Below are 27571 nucleotides of genomic sequence, written 5' to 3' on the forward strand. Positions count from 1 at the left end.
CATGTGTGGGCGCGTGCGCGGCGGCGGCCTGTGTATGTGTGTGAGCGTGCGTGTGTGCGTGTGTCTTGGAGTCTGTGTGTATGCGTGTCTGACTGTGGGGGAGGAGGAGGAGGTGGTTGCCTGTCTGGGTGCCTGCGTGTCTGTGTAAGTGTAAGTGCGAGTGCGCGCGCGTGTGTGTGTGTGTGTGTGTGTGTGTGTGTGTCTGTGTCTGTCTGTGTGCATGCATGCATGCGCGGTAGGCTGGGAGGGCGGCGCAGGACGGAACGTGCGCGTTCGCGCACACCAATCCAGCCTGGACAAACTCGTGCACCTTCTCGTCCGTCCTTCCCTCGAGACAGCTAACTATACGTCTCCAACCCTGGAAGCATCCTTTGGATGCTAATTCCAGGGCGAGACCTAAAAAATCAGGGAGTTAGTCCTAATGGAACAAACGCCAAAGTGTCATTAGACAGCATTAAACACAAAATAGATCTTATTTTTTATATTTTTTGTTGAAAAAAATGATATAAAATAAGATATTTTTCAAATTACTAGGTTCTCCAGTGCTTTTTATGTTATGATTTCTTCTTTGTGTTTAATGCTGTCTAATGACACTTTGGCGTTTGTTCCGTTAGGACGAACTCCCTGATTTATCTTTGAATAACTTAAGACTGTTGTGAATTAAATCCCTTGTACCCATCTTCTCGGCAAAGTTGAAAATTGCAGCATTCGCCCTTATGATCTCCACTTTTTTCCTCTTCATCAGGGCCCCCCAGTTCAAGCGGTCATCTAATAAGATACCCAGGTAAGAAAATATTGTGGTCATTGGTACTTTCTCATTACCCACTTTAAAAGGGTACTGGTTCTTCGGGCGAGTCCTGACCTGCATGATATAAGATTTAGAATTGTTAATTGCAAGGTTGCGGTCTTTCATGAAGCTCTGGAATGTTTCAAGCAGGGTCTGAAGTCCCCTTGCCGCCCTAGCGACGAAGTCCGCGTTGTCCGCATTTAGCAGGATGGGCAGACCTCGTCGCCCCACTTATGGGAAATCGACCCTTGTTTATACCAACGTTTTTTCCAGATCATTGAGGTATAGATTAAATATAAAGGGGGCCAGGAAACAGCCCTGCCTAACCCCCTCTCCATTCTAAAATCCCTAGATACACGGAGATCCTGGGCATATCTAATGTTGGTCTTAGTGTCCCTGTGCAGATCCTCCAGGAAGTCAACCAAATTATCCTCCACCCCCATGGCCCTCATGGATTGCCACAGTTTCCCCTGATTGACACAATCAAAAGCAGAGGAAAGATTGGGTGGGCCAAAGTGGACCGCCCTGGCCGAAACCCGTATTGTATGTCGGAGATGATCTTGTTCTCTGCCGTCCAGGAGGATAATCTTCCCAATATCACCCCACCCACAACCTTAACCACAGAGTCAAGAAGGGAGATCGGTGCTATTATGATCGCCCTTCTTGAAAACCGGCACAATAGTTGAGGTGCCCCAGGAGGCCGGGCAGCCGATCCTGGCCGCCGCGTTGAGGACAGCCGTCAGTACCGGAGCCCAAAGAAGTGGATTTGATTTAAAAAGGTCTGGAGGAATGCCATCCGGGCCTGGGGCCTTGTTACACGTCAGCCCTAAAATGCCCTTCTCCACCTCTTTCTGCTCAAACATTACTGGAGCGTTGATGGTGACTCTGCCTTGGAGATGAACCATGGGGCATCTGAAAATAGATTGAAAATGAGACACCCATTCATCTTCAGTTATGTTAGTGCCTACTTCTCCATCCCCAGCCTTTTCAAATAAAGGTCGGCTAATGATGCCCCAGAACCTTGTGCTGTTCCCCAAGGTACTAGCCTCCAATAGATCTCTCCACATTTCCTCCTTCAGTTCGCCCTTACGGGTGGCCAATACCCGTTTATACTCATGACGTTGGACACAAATCAAAGATCGATTTCTCGGGGTAGCTTTTAGGGCACCTTTTAATTGTCTCGCTGCCTTAGAACATAGTGGGTCAAACCATCTAGGGTCGGATGGCACCGTCCTATGTGAGGGGGCGCTTAAGAGTGCCCCAACCTTAGTAATAATGACATCAAAAGCCTTGAGGACACTCCCGAGTGGGAACCAGATGACACACAAAAAGCTAATTCAATTGCACAAGACACTTGTACCTCGACATAAAATGAGTGTGGGGATATCTGCGACCATTTTAGGCGGCGTCTACCATCCACGGGTCTCAACATGCCTGGGACTGTAACCTTAGCTTGTGTTAACAACAGCCTACCTTCAAGGTACATGCAAATGGGGTTATGGTCGCTAAAGACGCTATCCATGATTATAAACCCGCGGAAATTAGACTGGAGGCCAGTGGAGCTCAGAATATGATCTATAAAAGAACCATCACTACATCCTTTAAAAGAGGGGACGGACTGTATGCGAAAGGGGCAGATAAAGACATTGATGATAACAGGTCGAATTCATTGCTCAAATTATTCAGTGCGTCCCCCTGAGCAGAATACTCAAAGTGGAATCCCTGCATCCTGGCACAACCCAGCTCAGCCATGCATCTGATTGTGGGATCTCCACAGGGGTGCAAATTGAAATCCCCCGCCACTATGAGAATATGAGCGACAGAACCGCAGGACTGCCTTATAAGACAACCCAGCTGGGCAATCTTGCACTCCCCCTGCGCGCTTGTTGCATTATAAAAATTAATAATGCCCATGCTGTCGTATCCTCTCTTTAGAACAACAACTTGCAATACCCTTGTTACCAGTAGGAAGTTGCTGGATCCTACAGGTCACAGCCAACGATATATAAATCACCAGACCGCCCCTAGCTCTGCCGCATGGAGACGGGGACGCAGAAAGGCTTTAAAACCCTCCAGAAACAGGTTACAGTTCACGAGCCAAGTCTCCTGGAAACAGATCACAGGGAATTGTCTGATGAACTGCACCCATATGGGGTCCTGAAATTTTCCCATCAAACCTGCAATGTTCCATGACAGGATATTATAAGTGTCTGCACTTGCAATCATTTCTTGATGTGCAGCCGGTAAAAACACCCGCTGCTGGGGACTAGTCATCCCAGATGCCTCCATAGCGCTGGGCACAAAGTTACCCATGGAAATGCGTGGGGACCCCTGTTGGTATGGTAAAGCTCCCAGATATAAGATGTTACAATAGTCTAGCAGAGACTAAAGCCTGGATCACGGTCTTCTGGGCTGAAGCAGGCAAAAGATGAATAAAGGTTTTGAAAGATTTAATAAATACCAAAACACTTGCCTGCGAAGGCTGTTATTTGACTCTCGAAAGCGAGTTTATTGTTAAACCAAATCCTTGGGTTTAGGCTGAAGAAAAGGACCCAGAGACTACGCCCACCAGGCCCAGGACAAGGTTAAGGAGCTGCTTGTCGAGGTTCAGGACCTCCGTCTTACCTGCTTTTACCTTCAGGCAATTGAGGTCTATCCAGTAAGACACTTCTGACAAGCAAGCCCTCAAAAAGTAGTCTGCAGCAGCAGATTTATGTGAACGTATATTTCAGTCTTCTGGGGGAGAAGGATATAACAGGCAAAGGTAATTATTTCTGTATCATGCCAGCCACAGCTTTTGCAGAATATTTATCACATCATTCCAGTAGTTCTGCTAAATCACAAAATGTCAAACAATATGGAAAAAGTCAGCTTTAGGAGCACTACATGTGGGAGAGGTGCTGGTTGGAGTGGGTACATGCTGTAAATTGTCAAAGGAATTAAGGTAATTTTATATAAGTATTTCAACTGGAGGTGCGTGAACATCTCATTGCTAGAGCTCCCAGAGTTGTATGAAAGGCCTTTCTTTCAATTCTTATCGGTCAAAGGATGAGATAAATCATTGTTCCTAACAATGTGGCTATAATTTCTGATTCCAAGGGCCTACCCAGGAACTCTGGACAAGGCACCCCAATTTTCTTTGTCAGTTGTGCATAAAGCAAGAACTGCCCCGCCGCCAACTGAACTCCAGTCAGGCCTTCTCAAATGTTTTAGTCGATAGTCTACATTCAGATCTTTCAACTTTGAACAGCCTACAACCATTGTGCCCTATATAGCTCCCTTTTTAGTGACTTCAATTCAGAGTTCTTCCATATAAACATGTTGCCATGGAATGGCCTCCTCTTCCCAAGGCTTGTAGTTATCCAGGTCCATATGTCTAATAGGGTTTGTGCTCCACTGGACCATCTCTGGCATCAGCATGAACAGACTCAACTCCTTTTCCCCATGACACCAGGTCAAAAGTCAGTGTCTCATGGTTAGCTGCCGGATCCAACCAATATACTAGGTGCTGCAACTAGGCAGCAAGATAACATTTCAAGTAAGGAAAGCTAGCTGTCTTGTATGATAATTTCAGTAGCTCTAACTGTCATCTAGGTCTCTTATCTTTCCAAACTAGGAAGGTTAATAGCTGTTCCCATTCCATAAAGATATTATAGGGTGTAAACATTCCAGCAGTACTATCATTTTTATTACTGCTATCATTCTCATTACTGACAATGGGTGGGGGTCAGAAATCAATTTCTTAATCTATTCTAGCATTCTACCTATGTTACAATTCAATAGCTTTCTGGCATCTGGCATCATCTGTATGCCCAGATATATGAAGCAGTCGACTTGCCACTCCATTCCCACATCTAGTGGACCAATCTTAGGTCTCCAGAATAGACTTCCCTCTTGTAACAGTCGTTATTAGAGGCTTTGATTCATAGCCCGGATATCTTCACAAATACATATAATGGCATCAACATGTGCAAAATCAACACTTTGGGAGACAGCAAGTACACCAGTGTGCTATTCACTTATATAGCGGCCATGAGTCTGGTCCATCCCATTTTGATAACCCCACCTTGTTAGGTCTCTCCAGAACAGCACTGCCAGAGGCTTCATACCCAGGTCCAACAACAATGAACCTAATGGCCACATTTGCTTGGCAACCCTCTTGAAACAAACCCTTTATTATGCAAGTCAAAGCGAAGGCAGTTTGTAGTGTGAAAATGTATGCAATGTAGTCAAGTACCACAAATGAGAAAAGAATGTTCATACAGTATGTGACATCATATGCTATTTAAAGAAAGTAACAAGGGACTTGAGTAACAAGGTCACATCTGTGCTTGGCCCCAGTAGGTTGTGTAAGACTAGTATAATAAAGGACTAAAGCTTTGGGAAAGTCGCCTGGATGAAACACGTGTTGGCTCAGGCTCTTTTTCAAGAAGCCTTTAACTTGTACAAATACCTTCTCACTGTATTTATGCCTGTGTATTTCCTGTGGGAAATCTTCAATCTGTACAAATACCTTCTTATTGCATCAATAAAAAAAAACATCTTGTGACGCTCTCAATGGCATACGGCTAAAAGACCACAGTATTGGTCCTGTTCATTTACTTTTTCTAGTGTTATCACAGTTGGATTTCTTATGGACTTTCTAGGATTTTTGCAATGCTTTGTTCTGTTTAAAAAAGCCAAAACTCTTTTCCAGAGTGGATGTGTAAATGTATGTAAATGTATAGGCATTTATATAGCGCACTACTTACCCGTAGGGTCCCAAGGCGCTTCGACCGCTGCGAAACCCTTCCTGGCTTCCCTGAGAGATGGTCCCTTAATGGGTATCTCCAGGGTGAGACCAGGCATCCCCGGCGGTCTGGTGGGGCCGTTAGTGAAGATGAGGCAAGCTAATGCCCAGAGTTGCCGAGTGTGATCGCTGATCAGAGTGGGCACCGAGGCGAGAGAATTATCGAGTCCGCTGACCCTGGTCCAGAAACCTGCCGCGCCGGGAATCGAACCCTGGTCCCGGGCCGTCCTCTGCTCTCGGGTCTGCCGCCTCTAACCAGTGAGCCACACTACTTCACCTGGATGATAAATCAACTATTATGGTGTGCTCTGGACCACACTGATATAACTTTTATATAAAAGTTCAGCATCAACAAAGATCTGTAAGGCATGCACATGGTAGGGTTCTTCTTTAGGTTTCAAGACCACCACTATCAAAGCTTCTCTCATTTTGTTTGGGAATCTGTCTTTTTCGTATGCTTCTAGGCATAACGCATGGGGCTTCTCAAAGTGATTAAGGCCAATTTCTGTAGTTCAGTAGGGATACAGGCCAGGAGTCTTGTACCCAGACATTTATTTAAGCAAGGAGCTTTCCAACTAGACAACTTCACACCACAGATGCTGCCTATCGGAAGTGTAACACAACTTTTCCAGGGCAATGGAAAGTTCGCTTATGTCAGAGGTCAAACTTCTCTACCATCTGTTCTGACTGATGTGCCACCGCCAACTCAAAATCAGCTTATAATGGTCCACCTTAGATATACTGCTTTTTAGTTTGAGCAGCACCCTGTATGCTTAATCTATTGATACGCCTCCCAATACCTTATTACTTGCATCCCACTGAATTCCACACATCAAGGGGTCAACCCCTCAATGTGCATAAAGTAGTTTATCACTTACCATTTGTCTAAACCCCAGGTCTTTCACGGTTTCCAGATGTAACCTCCTTGGTGGTACCACTGGACGATACTCCTCTAAGAGTATGTAAAGGTCTGCAGGGAATGAATAGATACAACCCTGTCTAAATTCTCAGGATTCATGCATAGGTGTACCAAAGATCTAGTCAGTCTACTATAGGAACTGGTGGAGTTAGAAAAAGGAATAATACAACCTTGACAGGTGGTGTTACTGTCAAATTTTAATTAAGTGAAGGTAGGAAATAGTATATATCCTATGCTTTGTCATTGTGGAGTCATTTCTTTTTTATCTCTGAGGGGTCATATCAAGTGTGTTTCAGATTATACAGCAGGTCTCTGGCCCATATCATAAGCAAGTTTGCATATGAAGATACTAGTTTGTAGAGCTTCGGGAAAAATGTTGAGTCTGGAATCCTTGGTGCATACACACTTAACAGGCCTATATCATGGTCATTCAGCAGACCTACAATTAAAACACATTGCTGGTCTTAATTTCCTGACATTTTTTAGGGAGACCCAGTGGCGGCCGGTAAGTTTTTAAGGGAGGGGGAAGACGGGACACACACACGCACACATACCACTCACAGCCATGCATACACACACGCACGCACACAGACACATCCATTCACAACACTCTTTACCAAACATTCATACATACATACACGCACGCACCATACATAATTTTTAAAATAAAAACACAGACTTACCTGCATCCAGCGCTGCCTCTGAGGTTTCGGGAGGCTTGATACTGCTGCCTTCCCTCATTGGCTGACTGAGGGAAGGCAGCAGTCCCAACATCATCACAGTTTGTGTTGGAGTCAGTGAGACTGCTAACCTCACCTCACTCTGTGATGAAGTGTCACTGATTGACACTCGCCCCTGGGTGCTTCAGGGCTTAAAACTGAAGCACCCAAGTGCGAGGCAATCAGTGACGCTACACCTCATCACTGAGGGGAGGGCCTCGGGGACCTTTGCTGAGCTGAGGACATTACGCCCACAGGAGGTGTGACTGCCTAAGCCCAGCAAAGTTCAGCTCAGGCAGCCAGGAGCCTGCCTGACCTGAAAATGAACAGTGTCTGTCAGGCTGACCTTTGTGCAGCCTAACAGACACTGTTCGTGAGGGGCAAAAGATGGAGGGGCGTGGCCCCTCAGATCCAATGGACTGGCCGCGACTGAGGAGACCTCACCCTCTATCCACATGAACACCCCTCTCAATTAGGAGGAGTTGTTCGCAACAAATAACTTTCCTCTTTATTTTTACGTAGTTTATCAATTTCAAATTGTATTAAATGTGTCTCTTGGAGAAAGTTAACAGTAAACTTTCTGAGCTTAATAAATTAAAATACCTTCTTTTAGAATCATTCATTCAGCCACCGGACATTTCTGCTCATCAGCCAACCATTCACCACAACTTCAACACTCATTTTCACTACCAGCGTAGATTGAAACACAGCCCTAGTTTCTTTCACGAACTTGGAAGTGCAGACAACAATCCCAACCACTGTTACCAAGCACAAACTCGATGTTCATAATTCAAGAGAGGAATTTGGACAACCAACTTCTCCCTCTAATGGCTGACACTCCACTTCCCTAAAAAAAAGTACAAAAAGTATTATACTGAACCATCGAAGTGTAGAAACAGATGTGGGGAAACGCAACTCACAGCACCAACAGGCTTTGTGAAATGGTATTTCCCAATGTTAGGCTTATTTTCATGGCCCTTAAATCTAAAAATAAAACAGGTATCCCACATTCCTTTGATTCCTCAAATTGTCAGGTAGATAAAGCAGATTTAAATGTTTTACATAAGTAAGCAATATCAAGCATTTTGCACCTCCCACTGAAAGTAGTTTACTGCTGTAGCACTTCTTTTGAATTTTTAAATTATTAACACAGTGATATCGCAACTAAAATCAATAATGGAGAACACCGCCATAACACACCTAGGCTGGGGATTGCCTGAAAATAAAACCAGTAGCTGAAAAAAGAAGAAAAGGACAGGTCCTGGAAGTTAATTGTCTATGTCTACTGTGATTGAACAAAAAAGAGTGCCAAATGTCGGGCCGCAGAAAAAAAAAACAGAAGAAAAAGGTAAGTAAACAAAGCAATGGGCAGTATCAGGGTATGAGTGGAGGAGGCAGGAAGCAAACGGGCACAGGAGCAAGGTGTAGTAAAAAAGAGACTCTGGTGGAGGGTATGAAGATGTGAAGGGAGAACAGAGAAGATGGAATGAGCACTAAACATATGTGGAAGGGTGCGAGGGCAGAGCATCAAAACATAAGGAAAAGGACAGCAGGAGTAGGGGTTCGGCAAGGGTGAAATTGCGCTGGGTGGATGGTAACTTCCCCTTCCCCAAAACTAAAGTCAGAAAGAAGGAGGAAAAAGGGGATGCGTAGTTACTGCCTGAAAAGACATCCAAAAATAAAACAAGGAAAACAAACCGTCCGCAAAGTAAATTTAACCAGGAAGAGCTTTCCAACTGCTTAGTTTTCCATTCTGGTGAACGCCATTCGAAGTGAAAAAACATTAATATACCTTGTGCAGTATTAGAGTACAGAGAATATCCTTCGAGAACTGTAGAAAGGCTAATCAGACAGGATTATGAACTAATCTTGCAACTTTAAAGTAAAACATGTTACCTTCTGAAAAGAACCTTACATACATGAAGGTATCTTAAGTTACTTTTATTGAGTTCCTCATAACATGAATGACAGGGAGGCAGGCTAACTGCAACTGACGCACCCTTTTGAATTTAAACATTCCAATCCACACACTGTGATGCATGCACATTCTAAGCCACACATACAATTCCAGTTAAGAAACATCTCCCCCTTTATGCATTCCACATATACAAATATTCAAAACTAAAACATTTAGATTCATGCAAATTGATAAATGTATTCTGAATCACAAATTACAAAACTAACATATGCAAAATAAAACTAACTTCATGGAAACTATATAAGCACTAACAAAATCCTATACCATACCATTCCATCCTTACACTGACACTTCAAGCTCTCTCCATAAACAACTGATATTCGTTTTTTGTTCCAACACCTTCCATCATCCAGCGTCATAGAAACAGTTCCCACTCTTCCAAAACTGGAGAAACAACCCCTTCACTTTATAGACTGTGGTTTCCTGACCTTACGTTATCGCCCACCTCCACTAAAATTAAACTTCTAGGAACCTCCTTGACATATTTTTCATGAGCTTCCTTTCTTTTTTCACTCACACCTTGCATGGTCTCTACAGATGGTAGCTCCTTATTCATCCAAATTCAGTTCATTTTAGAACCCGGTACTCTTCCTTTCATTATTAAAAAAGGAGAAACCTTGGTTTCTGAATTAGGTGTAGTGTGAATTGCCCATGGAAGATTTGTCACTTCCAACATCCAATTCAATCCACCCACTAAAGATAACTGAATGCTTTCCTTAATTACCCTGTTACAACATTTAACCAAACCATCGCTTCTGGGATGATACAGAGATGTGGTGATATGTGCTAACGTCAATTTAATTATTTAAATAATGCTTATTAAAAATAGAATGTGCAGAATTTACATTTTAAAATGAAGTATGTATAATGCCAACCATTGTAGTAGGCAACCATGATTTAGACCTATAGGCATGTAATCTGGTAAAGAGGCCTGGATTTCATATTAACTTTACATATGTAAAGATACTATTTTTACGTGAAGGCCCATTAACACTAAAATGCATATTTTTCAGTTTAACTGACCGTTGTCCAAGTGTTATTTCTTCTTTTGTTACAGACATTGCAGTTTCGGAAGCTGCTGTTTATTAGTTCATGAATGGACATTTGTTATATTGGACAATTGATAGTGAGGTGGTGATAGTGAGATGTAGATGACAGGGATGATGATTCATGAAAAGAATATTTCTGAAACAAAAAAAGGATGTGCCGCAACATTCGAGGACACATGGTTAAAAGAACATGGGCAATAGACCTGTTCCCAGGAGCCTGCTGAAATCTTATTGGTCAACATGAAGAAGAAAGAATGTTCATGCTGCAACATCAAAAAAATGTATATTAGTGTGTGTTCCTAGAGTTAAGCAGCTTCTACCAACCTTTAATGCAGAGTAGATCGATTCTTCGACCACTGCTGTTTAGAGAGCACATAAGGTGTTCCTTTTTGCTGACTGTCGGAGAGGAGACTGCACTGAATTTCTTGGATCTCTCTTTATGGGAAGTCTTAGTTATTTCTTGGTCGGCTGTTATTTGAGCTGGGAATACTTTCCAACTTATTTTGCTGAAGCTTTATGATTATGCTCCATTCTCTCATCAGAACCAGTCATAGGAATCGGAGCTGAAATCTTAAATCCCTTTCACATTTATCTTAAATAAGCTTAGGAAAGTTTCTTTATAGAACACACTAGTTGCATTTATTGTATTGATGCTTTGTTTGATTTACTAAATTGACTCACATTCTTACTTAATATTGGTCAAATCAGTTAACCTTCAATGATGAAAATAGGAGACTAATAATTCAATAAAATAATGAATTACAAAGACATTTAAAATAAAACCCTTTAGCTCAACTTAATCCTCATTATTAACTGAACAAAATTAATGATAATTGCTAATGATTTATGCTGACGTGAATTGGCGTGCCTTAAGGTTTATCCTTTTCACTCTCCAAACACTCTAAACAAGAGTTAGGCAGTAACGCTGGGCCTTTGCAAATTAGTACAAGGTTTTATTCTCTTATTGTAATTTCACAGTGGGATCCATAATGTACTTAAACTGGGCTTTTTTCTTGGCCATATTTTTTTTATCTCTTCTAGGTGTTATCCCAATTGCCTTTTTATCTAATTGATATATTTCTTATTAATGATTTAAGAAATGTATTTAGTGCATTTTTGACATGTATTCAAACTTGAAGATTTATACTGTATGATTGTAATAAGTTAATGTATTATTTCCATTAACTCAATTTTCCAATTCTGTACTGTACGCACTTGCACTTTTATGGTCGAGAATACCCAAATAAAGTTTGAATGAGTGTGAAAGTACTCCATGTGCATCGGAAAAACAATTACCCTAAGTCCACCAATTGGTAGAATGTGAAAACAGCAACTGTATTTCCTCTATTGCGACTAAAAAGAAGTAGAAAGCTGATCTCTATCAACCCTAAAGCATATCCCGGAAATCAAGTTCATCTAGGGCCACTGCATGGGTGTGAAAACTATTCAATGCTCAATCTGTTTTCTGAAACCACAAATAGGTTCACATCACCTGGTTTTTGTGATAAAGCCACTGAACAAAATAAGGATCAGCAACAAACTTTGTAAAACGTGAGCCATATTTGGGACCATGTAAAATTTGGCAAATTGTACAAATAAATAATAAATCACACATACCACTGCTTGACCGGTAAATTGTAGGTAATTTCTTGCCAATGCCTTTGGGCCTCATAGTCGCCGTACATTGGTGGTTTCCCTGCACCTAGCAAGAAAAAGAAGACAAAAACAGTAGCACCTTAGTTTTAATTTACCCTGTAAGTACGTAGATATGGGATTATTTCTAACATTACTAATCATTTATCTATTTATTTCATAGAACAATGTTTGAGTTCTGTTATCAAAGCAGCCACAATGCTGTGGCGGTATGTCCAGATTCCAGATTATATTCTTATGCTCCCTTCTGGAGTTGCATTGCACCAGTTCTGGACACATTTCTGTTAAATCCATCTGCATCCGATTAGTGATTCCCCAGCTGTGAGTGCGTCCCACAGCGTAACATTTAAAACGGTCTCTCTCTCATAGACTAATAAGACCCTACTTTTGGATTTTCACTGCGCTTCTGGCAAGTTATTCTTAATAGTAGCCATATTCAGCTGCAACAATTGGTACATCTTGGGTTTGTATAATTTCAGCAGCATTATATATGTGATTTTCGTGCATGTCATTGTATTGTTTTGCCTCCAAAGACTCAATTACTTTACCATTGTGTATTTATTTGTAGGGCCACTGCATGCTTACAGTGCATGTCACAGAGTTGCTTCATACCACGAGGTCTCTACATTTGTTTGACCACTAAGTACTTGTCGGACCACCTCGTACTTCACAAAATTGTTTCACATCTGAAGGTTCATTTAATGATCTGATCACTGCGTATTTATTCGCTTGACCACATCGTATTTCACAATGCATGTTTTGTCAATGTTCTGTAGGTCTTGAAATGTATAGTGATTCCCCTGAGATACTGGAGTGTAAAAATTAGATTGTCAATACAGTGTTTATATGTATTTAACCACAGTGTTGATGAATCCTTATTCAGTCCCCTGGTTTGTGGTGTCCCCAAAATGCATATGGGTATGGATGGAGTGTCTGGATACTCTTAATAGAAAATATTCAATTACAAACATTTTTATGGTTCTTCGCAGAAGGAAGCGCATACGAATTATATCGGAGACAAGATTTGCTGAATGTGAATATGTGGATTATACTAGATTGAGGCAACTCGTACTAGAGCTGAGCACCTTGTAGCACATTCTACAGTATAGAACGCACAATCCCTATTGGATGTTTGTGACTTCTAGGTGCAAAGGAGTCTGACAGGGTAGCACACCATAAAAGAACTACCTTTAGCGAATACATTTGATAAACTAAGTGAGTGCAATAACTAAACATCAACTGAAACCGGTGTGAAAAGAAGAAAATCCCCCAGTTACAAGGTTTTCAGCATCCCTTCCGCTGGAAAAACGCACATCCAAACAGCTGGAAAGGGCTTGGACAAGCTACTATAAATTAGAAGGCATGGAAATGTTTTTTATAAAAGCGTTAAGGGCTTCCGCACAAATATTAAGAAAGCAAAAGCATGGGGGCGTGGCTAGCGCTCGACGATGGCGGCCGCAGACTAGAGAGGCTCCCGAGCGGTGGTGGCTTCCCGCACTCATCCGGATCACTAATCCTGAACTCAATGGTGGCAGAAGGGGTGGAATAGACCCAGAGTCCCTGCAGCATTCAGCGCTACAATTTTGAAACGAAACCGGCGAAGCGGCAGACTTGGAGACCGGACACGGCCCGAGGTGAGGTGGGGCCTAACAGCAGCCGGGAGGCAGCGGAGCTGTGGTAACCCTGTGGCTCAACCGGAAATTGACCTTCACCGGCCGCACCCAGCCGGAAGTGCCGGTTCGTCGGGAGAGTTGCCGAGTCCTCAGTGGCCTGCACCCCGGGAACCCAGTGACTCAGACGGAGCCCCGCGAACCCCGGCACCGACCGAGGGGGCAGTAACAACAGACCCAGGGTCCCCGCCTACGCCGCAGGCCAGAAAGAACGGCGCCATCATTTCTTCACGCCAAAAGTACGTCACAGCCCAGCGGCAGCGGCCTCAGCATGGCGCTGGTCGGGCCGGGATCGCGGATGCTTACACAAGGCTCCGCTGTACCAATTATCGCACCCTTGACGGCGGAAGACCAACGGAGACCACGGACGGTGGGGGACGACCATTCTCCCCCCCCCCTTCCCTTCCTACTAAGACTCTCTCCAGGGCGCTGAATCCGTCGGCGGCACACGCGCCAGGGGGCACGCCTCCGATAAACGGCATTAGGGACCACACACCAGAACCAGTTTAGGTCCACTACGCCCCGCTAGCCGCAGGAGCTGTGCACAACGGGCCTTGATCAGAGGCGAGGAGAGACATCGCGCCAATTGCTGTTGTGGGTGTAACGCCCTGCATTACCCGGGCTGGTGGCGGTGAACGGGGCCAGCAGTCACGGACACGAGAGGTATTACCGTATATCCTCAGAACAGGCCATACTATTCGAGGCATAATTGGGGTGCCCTGCCCAAGACACGCTCCAAGGAATGACGCACAGAGGCCCCCGACAAAATGCCACTCAGGCCAAACTAGATAAATTCGCATATGACAGGCACTCCCCGCCCCAGGAACAACGCAAGACGGCCGGGAAAATGACGGAGACGGAGGGGGCCAAGAAGGCCACTATTGAAGACGTCTTAGCGGCACTGGCACAGGTGCAGGCGACTGTGGGGGCTACAGCTACCGAAGTCACCCTGATCCGAGCAGACCTCCACAAAATTTCCGAAAGGGTCAAGCAGGTGGAAGTTGTTACTAAATCCTTGGTCGAGGATGTGTCGGAACTGCAGACGGCAATGGAGCGTCTGCAGTCGGACAATAAATTGCTTCGTGACAAGTTGGATGACCAGGAAGGGCGCTCCCGGCGCAACAATGTCCGAATTTTGGGGGTACCGGAATCGGAAGATACTGGGGCAATGGACCTCTATGTAGAGGAACTGATTAAAACCAGACTCCAACCTAAGGGGCTCTCACATTTCTTCTCGGTGGAACGGGCCCACAGGGTACCGGGGGGGAAGCCTAAGACTGGAGGGCCACCTAGGCCGATCTTGGCAAGACTATTCAATTTCAGAGACCGTGACGCCATCCTTCAGGCCGCAAGAGTGGCACCGGCCATCCAGGTCCAAAACTCAAAGATAGCGTTCTTCCCAGACTACACAGCGGAGGTCGCTAGGAGGAGGAAGACGTTTTTGGAGGTAAAAAAAACATTGCGCGACAAGGAATTACAATACTCGATGCAATTCCCAGCCCGATTGTGAGTGGTAGCAGACAAAAAAGTGTGGTTTTTCGACACCCCCGAGGCTGCCCGGGACTGGCTGGAGGGATGGCATACTGTGGACCGACAGCGGAAACCACCCAGACAACATCACGAACGCGGAGGGAACAACGGTTCGGGCTCCCAGTCTTCCAGTCGAGGTGGAGCAGAGGGATCTCCCTCACATGGATTTGCAGGACCTGGCGGTGAGGAATGACATTTCCCCGGAAAAAGGCTTTGGTGAAGCTTGCTGAATGTCGACACATCACTCTACAGCTGCATTTGGACTCTGGCGACTCTATCCCGGAAGCACGCAGGGATGCCGCCCGCTCGGGGAGACACTCTCCCCCATACACGCAAGTACTTTGGTTGTGGGATGGGTAAAGCGCTCTGCTCAGTTGGGGAGGCGGGCAGTTGAAAGTCCGTTAGGCAGGGATGCAGGGGGGGGGGGGGTTTGTTACGGTTAGGAACACACTTTCACGGTCAAAGAAGGTACTTAGACTTCCATATGAATCTGGACTAGGCAAGAGCAACGAGCAGGAGGGTACGACTCCCAACAGAACATTGGACAGTAGATCAACCCAAGGTGGGAAGAGAACACGGGTAGATGACTCTCATTTGGCCTTCAGAATCACTTGCGGGCATTTCTACACCCGGCACCCGCACCGCACTTCCCCGTCACTACATTATTAGCCCCGGAATATCCAATGGCGACTGCGTTAAGGCCGGAAAGGGATGAGGTAGTTGTAGAGACACACTGCCCTGCATTGAGTATCATGTCCTGGAACGTGAGAGGGCTGGGGGACAAGGTTAAACGGGGGTTGGTCCTTACCGCGATAAGGAGACAGAAACCCACGATAGCATTACTACAAGAAACACACTTAACAGGGGGTACGGTTAAAGCCTTAGATAGACGAGGATACAAGATGGTAGTCCATTCAGACTTCACGTCTGGATCCAGGGGGACCGGTATCCTGATACAGAAAAACGCAAGCTTTATCCCCCTACTTACGAAAACTGATGACCAAGGCTGTTTTGCAGCCCTTCAGGGGCAATGGGAGGGGAAACTACTTAACCTGGTTTCAGTGTACATCCCACCAGCACTACACTCAGTACAACTCCCTAAATTGGGCGAGTTTATTCTGTCTCTCCCTGAAGGGGAAGTTATCCTGGGTGGGGATTTCAACGCAATTCTGGACACCCAACTCGACCGGTTCCCCATACCGCCCCCCACGGGAGGAATCCCCCGCCTCCAACAATTCTTAACAGCCATAGGCCTGACAGATATTTGGAGGCACCTCTACCCCAGCGCCAAACAATACACCTTTCACTCCACAGCACACGGGAGTCTGTCGAGAATAGACCACTTTTTGACTCTGGGAGACGGTCTCCAACAGATAGATACAATGGTAATTCACCCGAGAGGGATCTCGGATCACTCCCCGCTTACACTCACACTCTCCTCACGGACACGAACGCACAGGCGCATGTACCCCATACAGGCTACTTATCTCAAGGTTCCCCAAGTCCGTAAAGCTCTCAAAAAGGCAACGACACGATACTTCGCGGAAAATGTAAACTCAGTAAGCTCCTCCGAGGTACTGTGGGAGGCATATAAGACGGTCCTGCGGGGGGAAGCCATACACACGATCACTGGTTACCGGCGCGAACGTTCTCGGGAACTAGATGGTATAGACCTGACTTTGCAGGAATTAACAAAGGTACACGAGCAGGGCCCCACTCCCTCCACACTACACGCACTGACTCTGCAACAACAGCTTTACAACGACCACCTACGTATGCATGTTAAGGGATGTCTGACTGACACCCAGAACAGGATCTATGAGGTGGGTGATAAGGCCGGAAAACTACTGGCGTGGCTTGACAAACGGGAAGGGAATTCTAGGGGGATCCCACATCTAAGGGACGAATACGGAACGTTACACACTGACCCAGACCAAATTATGGATCTGCTAGCGGACCACTTTGAACAGGTATATACCCCTGACCGTGTAATCACCCCAGAAATGGCCAGAGAGGTGCTAGCGCCGATCGAGGTCCAAACATTGTCCCCGGAGGTATCCGGCGAACTAGAGGCAGATATTACCGCGGAAGAAATCCAGTTGGCTATTCGTGCCTTGAACCCGGGTAAGGCTATGGGGCCTAACGGGATACCGGTAGAATGGTATCAAGCAATACCTGAGACTCTCAGTCCATATCTACTGGGAATGTTTAAAGAATGTCAGAAAAATGGCACGCTCCCGCCGGACCAGAGAGTAGCGACTATAGTGACTATCCCCAAACCGGGCAAACCGCCGGAAGATTGTTCACCGTACCGCCCCATTTCACTGCTTAACACAGAAGCAAAAATACTCGCTAAACTCCTGGCGATGAGACTCCTGCCCCATTTGTCCTCTCTGATACACCCGGACCAATCAGGGTTTATGCCACGCAGAAACACTGCGTTGAATCTGCGACGCCTACACGGGGTACTAGCCAGAGCAGACTCAATACCGTCCCAGGCAGTGATATTGGCCCTTGATGCCAAGATGGCGTTTGACCTGGTGGAATGGCCGTACTTGTTTGAGGTGCTGTCCCACCTGGGATTTGGACCCCAATTTATTGCATGGGTCAGACTGTTATATACTGACCCGATGGCAAGAGTGGTAGCCAATGGCCATACTTCGCGGATGTTCCCGCTGGGAAGAGGCACGAGACAGGGATGTCCCCTCTCCCCATTGCTATTTACGATCTCGCTGGAACCACTCGCCACGCTCATTAGGACCTCCCCTCTGCTTAAGGGCATCTGCTGGAGGGAGGGCTGGGAGGATCGGCTGTCACTGTACGCAGACGACATGCTGATCTATCTAACTAATCCCGACGATTGAGTGCCAGCCCTATTACGGCTCTGCGACGCTCATGGCAAGATCTCTGGCTACACCCTGAATTGGAATAAATCGGAACTTTATGTTCTGAAGGGACAGTCACCAGCCCTCGACCTGAATTGTCCTCTACGGATGGCGGGCTCATCGTTCAAATATTTAGGCATCCACATCACTAGAGACCCCGCAGAATTCATTGACAAAAATCTGAAACCCCACTTAGATAGGCTCAGGCGTGATGTCAAGTTCTGGTCGGAGCTTCCACTAACACTCCTGGGACGAGCGGCACTTTACAAGATGATGGCTCTGCCCAGATTTTTATACGTCCTTGAGAACACGCCTTACCCGGTAGCCCCTAGATACTTTCAGACGGTCGCGGCGCTGGTCTCCAGCCTCCTCTGGGGGACCCACCCTGCTCGCATCGCCCAATCGAAACTACATAGAGGTTGGTTTGAGGGTGGCATTGCTCTGCCCAGCTTAAAACTTTACTACTGGGCGGCGCACCTTAAGCCCATCAACCACTGGCTTCACGCTTCACACGTCGAGCCAGCCTTTCAGGCCGACAGGGGACAACTGGGCACGGTCAACATGTTGAATCCGCTATATGACCGCCGTAAAATCCGCGCTTTAGTGGGACCCACCAGGTTAACGGTCACAATCTGGCACACAGCGACAGCTGCTCTGGGCTGGAAAGGGAAGATCACCAAGTTAACTCCACTGTGGGACTCTCGAGTCCTCGGACACCTACGAAACAGCAAAGGATTTTCCCACTGGGACACTATAGGGATCTCCACGGTGGGAGATCTTTGGGAAAAGGGAGGGGTAGTACCCTTCACTAGACTGAAAGAACTGTATGATCTCAGTGAGAGGGAATTGTATAGGTACGTCCAGATCAGGCATGCTTTACTGGCGGTTTTACCCGCAGGCACTGACCTGCCTGAAGCGTCCCCACTGGAGGACCGCCTTCTTACAGAATTCATGGTCGAGCGCGCAACATCCCTCACTTATCGCAAACTGCTAGACAATTTCCCAGACCCTACATTGACGTTAAAACTAAAGTGGGAGGAAGACACTGGCGAGATGGATGAACACGAGTGGAATGAGGCATTGGCATCGCCTAGAGGTGGGCATCTCTGCGAGATTACGGCTGGTACAATTAAAAATACTACATAGGGTATACTACACCAGAACAATGTTGCACCGCATCCACAGGATAGAGCACCCTTACTGCCTTCGTGGGTGTGGGGAAGAGGGAACATTCTTCCATACTATATGGGACTGCCCCCGAATCCAAGAATACTGGAAACAGATACTTCGCACGATCTCACAGACACTGGAAACGACACTGTTGCCTGACCCGAAGAGGTGCCTCATTAATGTATGGGAACCAACAGATATCTCCAGATTCGGACGAATTTGGGTTACGGTGGGGTTGATGGTGGCGAAGAGAGATATTGCGCAGCGCTGGGGGGTGCCAGAGGTACCGACCAAGTCGCTCTGGTGCTCAAATATGGATAAGGTGATGGTGACGGAGAGGGCGGTATATTCCAACCGTGCATGCCCGGGGAAGTGGAATAAGATCTGGTCTATGTGGAATGTGTATAGAGGTGAAATATGTGACCCCTTGCCGGAGACTGAACCAGATGAATCAGATGATGAAGGGGAGGAGTGATGGGTTGGGACACGTTCCGGGAGAGCAGGAGGGATGGGACTTAGAAGAGGACACCCTTCCTAGGTGACCTTGCCAGAGTTCAGGGCCAGAACTGCATATGATGATGAGCCCATGGCATACATGACTAGTTATAGATTAACCCCTTGCAGGGATTGAGGTACTGACGCCAGGTTCTAGCATGGGAACCCTAGGGAAGTTGAATATAGCTGATCAATCTTCAAATGGAAATGACCACACCTGTGTTTCACACTGTTAATTTGTTGTTTTCTTGGTTATGAAAATGGGAAATCAAAGACCACTTATTTCTGGTAAATTGCGATAAATGCCACACCCTGCCAATGAGACACCTGTATAATATTCTGCACTGATGAATAATCCTTTGAAATCTATGTAATGTTATATTGACAACTCGAATAACCCATAGCGGCCGGCCCATCGGGTTGTAGGCATTCCGCAGTGTACTACACATGATGCAATAAAAGTTTTTGATTCCCAAAAAAAAAAAAAAAAAAGAAAGCAAAAGCAGAGTTGTTTACACGAGAAATTGGAATACAGAAAACTATTCAAAAGCTATCTTTCAAATAATAACATCTGTTTTAAATCTAGAAACAGCGAAACAAGTAATTCCTGCATCTTGTAGTAGAAAAGATCTATTCAAGCTTTGAAGGGTCAACGACACAGCTTCAAACTTTCACTGACCTGAAACACTATGGATCCCTGTTGTCATCTTTTTAACAGATATTGCTATAAGAGTCGAAAGAAGGCATTACAAAATTGTAAAATGTCTGTCCACCTCATATTTTATCTAGAACACTTTCTTTTACAAATGGGTTGGTCAACTCTTTATTTAATTTGTCACTCATGAAAAGAAAATATCCAAATATTTAGAAGAAAGCCCTAGTCAGGCCTTTACTGAAAAAGACAAATACAGATCCATTATTCATGAGTAAATACAGACATATTTCATTATTACCAGCAATGAAGAAAACGCTAGAAGCTATAGTTAATGTCCAAATTAAAAACCAATTAGAAAGGAACAATATCCTACACAGGTCTCACTCTGGCTTCAGCACTAAAACAGCACTTTTAGAGGTTACAGAATGTATTAAAAATGGGGGGGGGATAAACAAAAAAACACATTGTTGGTCATTCTCCTTGATTTATCAGAGGGCTTCGATACAGCTTCTCAGGATATTTTGCTCTAGACAGTGAAAAATGTAGGCATTTCAGATGTTCCATTACAATGGATTAGTTCTTGCTTGTCAAACAGAAAAAATCAGTGTTTTTACCACCTTTTATCTGGATATTCAAAGGATTTGGCCTTTAGAGTTGGGGATTGCCCCAATGCCAACCTCAGTAGCCAAACATTTGGTGATAAAACTAGACCCAGAACTATCTTAACAACCACAGGTGGAAGCTACTGTTACAGTCTGCTTCGCTTTATTAAAGCCCTTAAGATAGATTCTAACATTTCTTTCATTTGAAACCAGAAAATGTATTGTAGACGCCCTAATCACTTCTAGGTTGGTTTATGCAAATGTTCTGTATTTGGGAATACCAATGAGACTGTTAAGTAGATTAGAAACAGTGCAAAATGGGGCTGCTAGACTGGTTTTAAATATCCCTAAATGCCAGTCTGTTCGAAAAGGGTTGAAACAACTTCATTGACTTCCAGTCAAGCAAATAATAATCTTTAAAGGCTTAATAATTACACACAGTTCCATGTATATATATACTCCTTTGAGGGCCTTGCTTTCAGCAAATCAAAATCTTTTTAATATTCCCAGAATACACAAGAGTTGATAGGGGGTAGGTGTTTCGGTTTCCAGGCAGCTAGGCTATGGAACTCGTTGCCGCATCAGCTTCACTGTCTTGAATTAGAGCCAATCATCAAGGCTAATCTGAAAATGTGCCTGTTTAATGAAATATAGATGGTTAGAAGGGATTAGAGTGCTTTTTTTATAGTATCTTTTTATTAAGACAAAGCAGTAAAACAAGCATCGCACCACTATTCTGAACAGCATGACAATAGAGTGCAACAATATAGTATTGTTTAATAATCGGCCCTCTGGGGTCTAGTGGGTAACTCTTCCACCTTCATCTCGTCTGGGACACCTTTTAGTTGTTGTCTGGATTATTCAGGGGATGTATTGTCCCTCCCATAGGAGCAGTGCACGGATTCCCTCTATTTGCATTCCATTTGTCCCATATTTTCCCCCATTCCCTTGGGGACCCTCTATATACATAGACTTAGTTTCTGCCTCTCGTGCTTATCATCAAGTCACCCCTGAGATGTTAGCACACGCTTATCTTTCCCACCCCTGCCCGCTGTCTGGCACTTTGGAGAAGGACCTTGATCGCCTGCAGACATGGTTTGTGGAAAGACTAGATGAACTAGCCCCGGTAACAACTTCCCGCAAGCCCGCCTGCCGGGTTATTGCTCCTTGGTTCACTGCAGCCTTGTCAGTGAAGCGACGGCAATGTAAGATAGCTGAAAGGGTGTGGCGGCGCCATTATGACACCACGGCTAAGATGGCATACAGGATATCCATTAAGTCATATCACAGCGACATTATGTTAGAGAAGAAAGCTTATTTTTCAGGAAGAATCGAGGCTGCCACAAACACCAGTAAAGAAATGTTTTCTATTGTGAAGGAATTCACTTCTCCTACGATGAGCACGGCTCCATGCTCTCGCTCTGAATTGTGGGTCATCTTATTGGCTGATTTTTTCACCAATAAAATTAAGTCCATTCAGGACTCCTTTCTGCTGTCCGGGGTAGTGACAGACTCTGGTGCTAGCATTCTTCCCTCTTCTTCTCTGATGGGTGGGGACTCCACTCTTTCGGAATTTCCTCTATTATGCTGTCCAACATCATTGGATCTTCTTACCAAATTAAAATCTGGCTCCCCCCTTGATCCCTGTTCGGCCAAGTTTCTTGCTAGAATGGCTGAAGTGATTAATCCCTTAATCAATCCCGTGCTTAATCTTTCTCTTAGCACGGGTGTGGTTCCTTCAGCCTGGAAGCAAGCCCTTATTATACCGCTTCTGAAAAAGCCTAATGTGGATCCTGTGGTCCATGCCAATTATAGACCTATTTCCCTCCTGCCAGCCTTTGCCAAGGTTGTTGAGAAACATGTTCACTCCTCCCTTTCCAACTTCCTTGAGGTGAATAACATTCTGCACTGCACTCAGTCGGGTTTCCGCGCTAACATGAGCACGGAGACCGCGTTGCTGGAAGTAACGGAGGCAATCAAGGAGGTTTTGGATGCGGGGGGTAAGGCGATGTTGGTGATGCTTGACCTGTCGGCGGCCTTCGACACCGTCCCCCACGGTGGTCTCCTCACAAGACTCAGTGAGATCGGTCTGCGGGTGTGTTCAGCTGGTTTAAGTCCTTTCTAGCGGGTCGGCGTCAAACAATCTGGGCCCCTCCGTTCTCTGCCGTGGTGCCGCCATTAGAGGTGGGAGTCCCTCAGGGCTCAATTCTGAGCCCGACTCTTTTTAACATCTTTATGGCGCCCCTGGCGGAGTCGTTTGGCGCCCAGATCGTGTCATACGCCGATGACACCCAGCTCCTGTTCACTTGTGATAAGGGGTCTGATTTCGATGGGGAGAGCATCAGAGGCTGCCTGGGGGCGGTGTTCAAGTGGTTCCAGCAAAACAGCCTGAAGTGCAACTCGGATAAATCGGAGGTGCTATTTTTCGGCTGCCGGTCAGATCCTAGGTGGCAGTCTTGGTGGCCTGTGGACATGTTCCCTCCGTTGGCTGCTTCTTCCATGGCCAAGAACCTTGGAGTAAAGATTGATAATGGTTTCTCGTTAAAGCCCCAGATTCTTGGCCTAATAGGGAAATGTTTTGGCCTCCTCAAGATGCTCCGAAAATTCCTTCCTTTGCTTTCGCAGGTACATAGGAAAGTTACGGTGCAGGCACTAATTGGGTCTCGCCTTGACTATGCCAACGTCCTGTACCTCGGATTGCCACAGTATCTTCTCCAACGCATGCAAGTAGTCCAAAACTCAGCTGCGTGAGCCGTCTTTGGCCTCCAGCGGAGAGCCAGAGCCTCTGATATCTTGAAGACACTTCACTGGCTTCCTAGCCGGAAACAAATTATTTTTAAGGCGTTTACTCTTGCCTTTAAGGCTCTCCATGACATCGGTGCTAAATACATCCGAAGACGGTTGGCTTTTTACCAACCATCTAGATCTCTGAGGTCAGCATCCCTGGCCTTGGCCTCGGTCCCCGTTATTAGGAGAGCGCGGATAGGAGGCCGGTCTTTTAGACGCCTGGCGCCCCTACTATGGAACACCTTTCCGGTGTCTCTGAGAAAGAACGTCAATCTGTTAACTTTCAGGAAGGATTTAAAATCATGGCTGTTTGTCCAGTAGTGCTCATCTCCCATCTGCCTGTTTCCTTGTCCGTGTTAGGTCTGAAGCGCCGGGACACTCCTCGGAGTAGCTGAGCGCTATACAAAACCCCCCCTAACATAACATAACATAACATACACCAATCCATGTCTCTCTTCCATTCCCAAAGGGTTGGTGGGGCCTCTGCCCCCCAATAACGGGCTATTTTGCGTTTCGCCAACATCAGACCTCGGGTGATCAATGTTTGATCTGCTCGTCTCAGATCTACATTTTCCCAAACGTTAAGGAGACATCATTTGGCAGAGAGTATTAATTCTGCCCCACATATCCCCAGCATACAGGACACTATATGCTGTATCCCAGTAGGAGTGAATTATCAGACAAGACCACAGGGTATGGTGAAACAATCCTTCCTCACCACAACTTCTATAACAAAGTGGGCCTTTCTGCCCATTTTTAAAAATTGTATTTAATCTCTTTATTGCATTTAAACAAGAACAAAAGGAGCATCAGATGCGAAAGATACACCAGTAAATCAGCACATTACAATTGTAAAGCAATTCAATGACAGTTGATTAAAGAAGAGTGACTGTGGATATAAGATGTGACAGGGTTACATACCAAGCTTGTTATCGGCAGCATATGCGACACTCAGAGAATATATATGTAGGCCGAGTTCAATCAAGTTGTTCTTGGGCAAAAAAAACCAAAAAAACCCTCTGCAAGTGACAGAGCAGCTGCGGGGATTGGGAGTTCATGAAGGTTCAGAGGTTTCGACTGAAGTAGTGATAACTACAGTAGGACACCTGGTATGCGTAAGAAGATCAAGTGCTGAACAGTCATGGCGACTAGATTCCGGTAATAACGTTAACTGTAGCAGCGAGCAGCTACATTTCTTCATATAAACTGCCTTAACTGCTTGAACTTTCACTTTGGCTCGTAAAAACTGGCAATTGTGAACGGTGAGGAGCTACATTGTTTTGCCTAAACTGTTTAACTTCCAGAGACCTTTTTTCGGCTGGGTAGTTGAAAAGGGAGATTCTTATCCGGTCAACTGTAGCTGCTGCAGTCATAATAACATTTTAAAGGGAGGTTTCCTTTTTGATATACCCCTCAGGGGACGCCCGTTTTTTACTTGCCTGCCTTTGCTCAAACCCAACTTAACTGCTGCTGAGGAGGACGCCGTTTTTACTTGCCTGCTTTTGCTCAGGCCCCACTTGACTGCTCCTGAGGAGGACTCTAACCGGAGGGGACTTTGTTTGATGCCACATCCCTGCCGCCTCGCAATCTCTTCTCCTCCGTAGATGCGGACCGCCAACTACAACATCCAGAAGGCAGCGCGGTCTCGCGAGAGGAGAGGAGGGGCGGAGTCACCGGGGGCTTAAGACGGGAGCGGCCGTCCACGCCTGTCGTAGCCCGGAGCAGGCTGGGCTGGGCCTATTCCCTAGCATCGGACCGAGAATTTGTACATCTTTCATCCTCGATTCACCTGGACAAGTAAGCAAATATCGGTGATATTGGGTGGACATCATAAGGGTGGAAAGATGAGCAAAAGAAAGAAGAGCCAAGTCGACCCAAAGGGAACTATAGAGACACAAACAGGGGGCCAAACGTCACTGTTATCATATCTCGTGGGGGCCATGGGTGCTATTGAAAAACAGATTAATACTGTAGAAGAAACTTTGGTAAAAGGGAAACGAAATCTGGAATTGGAGCCAAGTTCACCCACCCAGACATTGGATGTTCCTATATGTGAGAATCACTTGAGGGGGAATTTATGTAATGGATGTATACAACAGCACTTAGATGTAATAGAAGCGAGTTTGTCAGAGGAAGAAGCGCAACCACCCACAAAACGTCCTAAGAACCCGGACAGTATTGAGGGAGAAAGTAATTCCATCTTAGACCTAAGTATCCCCCACACACGCTCAAATAAAGAGCGTACTATGGTAAAAAAGTCCAAAGGGAAACAACCTTTAAATAAATCATATGCCCGTAGGACTAATAAAAATTCACGTAAAATTAGTTTGCCCACACAATCTGAACGCAACATAGCGGCCATAGAAAACCTCACAAAGGGAATAGATACACTTCGTTGTACTTTGGTTGAATCGCTACAGTCCCTATCAAATAGAATGACAAATTTGGAGGCGGTGCTTAATGGGAAAAATACTATGAGTAGAGAGAGTAACTATACGCCTGTACAGTCATGTACTCAGGACACAGTAACTATAAGTTCACATACTACATCTGCTACACCAACACTAATTGTAGAACCCCAACAAGTAAACATCATGCAACCAGGCCCCAGATCAACAGTATACAGGAATAAGGAACAAGTATATCCCGATACAATTAAATCCTCAACTGAGGTATGCGGCCCCAATCATAGTAGAAGCTCGGCTATAACTCCAAAAGGGCAAATCAACCCGACTGACCTCCACGTAGTGGATCGTCTTGATTTACCACCTGCCGCTACCCCGTACATAGTGGTTCTGACTAATGTTCCCGTATTACTGACAGCGAAACACGAAACATGGAGGGAACTTAGGAATAAGTCACTTCACTGGCTAGGAAACAAAACTGGATTAAAAAATAAATTGTTTAAAATGTTTTAAGATGGCAAGAAGGGTTGCATGGGTTGGTAGGAAACGCAAGACAACCCCCGGAGACTGTACAGTCCTGACATTTAGCGACCCCAGACTCGTCCATGCTTTCCACTCAAGTACTGGACATATCCCGATAGATAGTAATGCCATAAGCGTCCAACCACTGGGGGCTTTTTACTCCCCGAGTTCATTTAAGGTAGGCATGACATAAATCATAACGAAAGAACCCAGCGGGTGGGGCATATATCAAGATGGAGTATACCATTGCACAACCAATATGAATTATTATCATCTCTGGATGACCAAGATTGACAGGGTAGCCACAGTAGGGGGGAGGTACCTTCAAAGTCGACTAATTTACTACTGACACAATCAAATAGGAGTGATTACTTGGGAGGGGCTGTGGACCAGAATGAACAGGGGGATACAGAGAAACCACATATAGAGGTCAACAGTGACCAAAAGAAGACACATCTAGAGAAATAAAAGGATTTCCAGAATATAGTATATGCCCCCACAACAGTAGAACTGATACCATCCAAGGGAGTAAAGGCTAGAAATAAAGAGACGGTCCCTGAAAGGGGTTTTCCTAATGGGAAAACACTTAAGCAATTAAAAATCTTGAGCTGGAACATCGCCGAGCTCTCTGACAAAGTAGGCCTCCCCCAATGGTCAGATTTAATAAAAAGAATACTCCATAATATGCCTCCAAGAAACCTGGTCTGCCCAAGAAATCCACATAATTGGGTATCAAACCTTGAATACTCCGGCTAGCATTAGTACACAGGGGAGAAATAAAGGGGGGTTATGCACCTACGTGTCAACCTCAGGAGGAGCTACAGTTGCAAAATTTGTTACAACAGAGTACTTCCAGATCTTAATAGTCACTTGGGGAGGAGAAAAAAAAACATAGTCATAATAAACTTCTATAATAATATCCCTAGATTACTCTGGGAAAATGTCTAAAAAATCTT

The 27571-nt window shown here is 45.4% G+C and overlaps 1 protein-coding gene across 1 annotated transcript in view; it reads right to left on the reverse strand.

The window, feature by feature from the left end:
* Positions 1–27571, reverse strand: part of ALG6 (ALG6 alpha-1,3-glucosyltransferase) — a 330082-nt gene that overhangs the window by 247386 nt on the left and 55125 nt on the right. The window contains exon 2 of the mRNA XM_078669299.1: positions 11859–11943. Coding sequence (XP_078525425.1) covers positions 11859–11943 — 85 coding nt within the window. The remainder of the gene's footprint in view (positions 1–11858; positions 11944–27571) is intronic.

Source organism: Lissotriton helveticus, chromosome 1_2 (genome assembly GCF_964261635.1).
Source record: "Lissotriton helveticus chromosome 1_2, aLisHel1.1, whole genome shotgun sequence".
Lineage (NCBI taxonomy): Eukaryota > Metazoa > Chordata > Amphibia > Caudata > Salamandridae > Lissotriton > Lissotriton helveticus.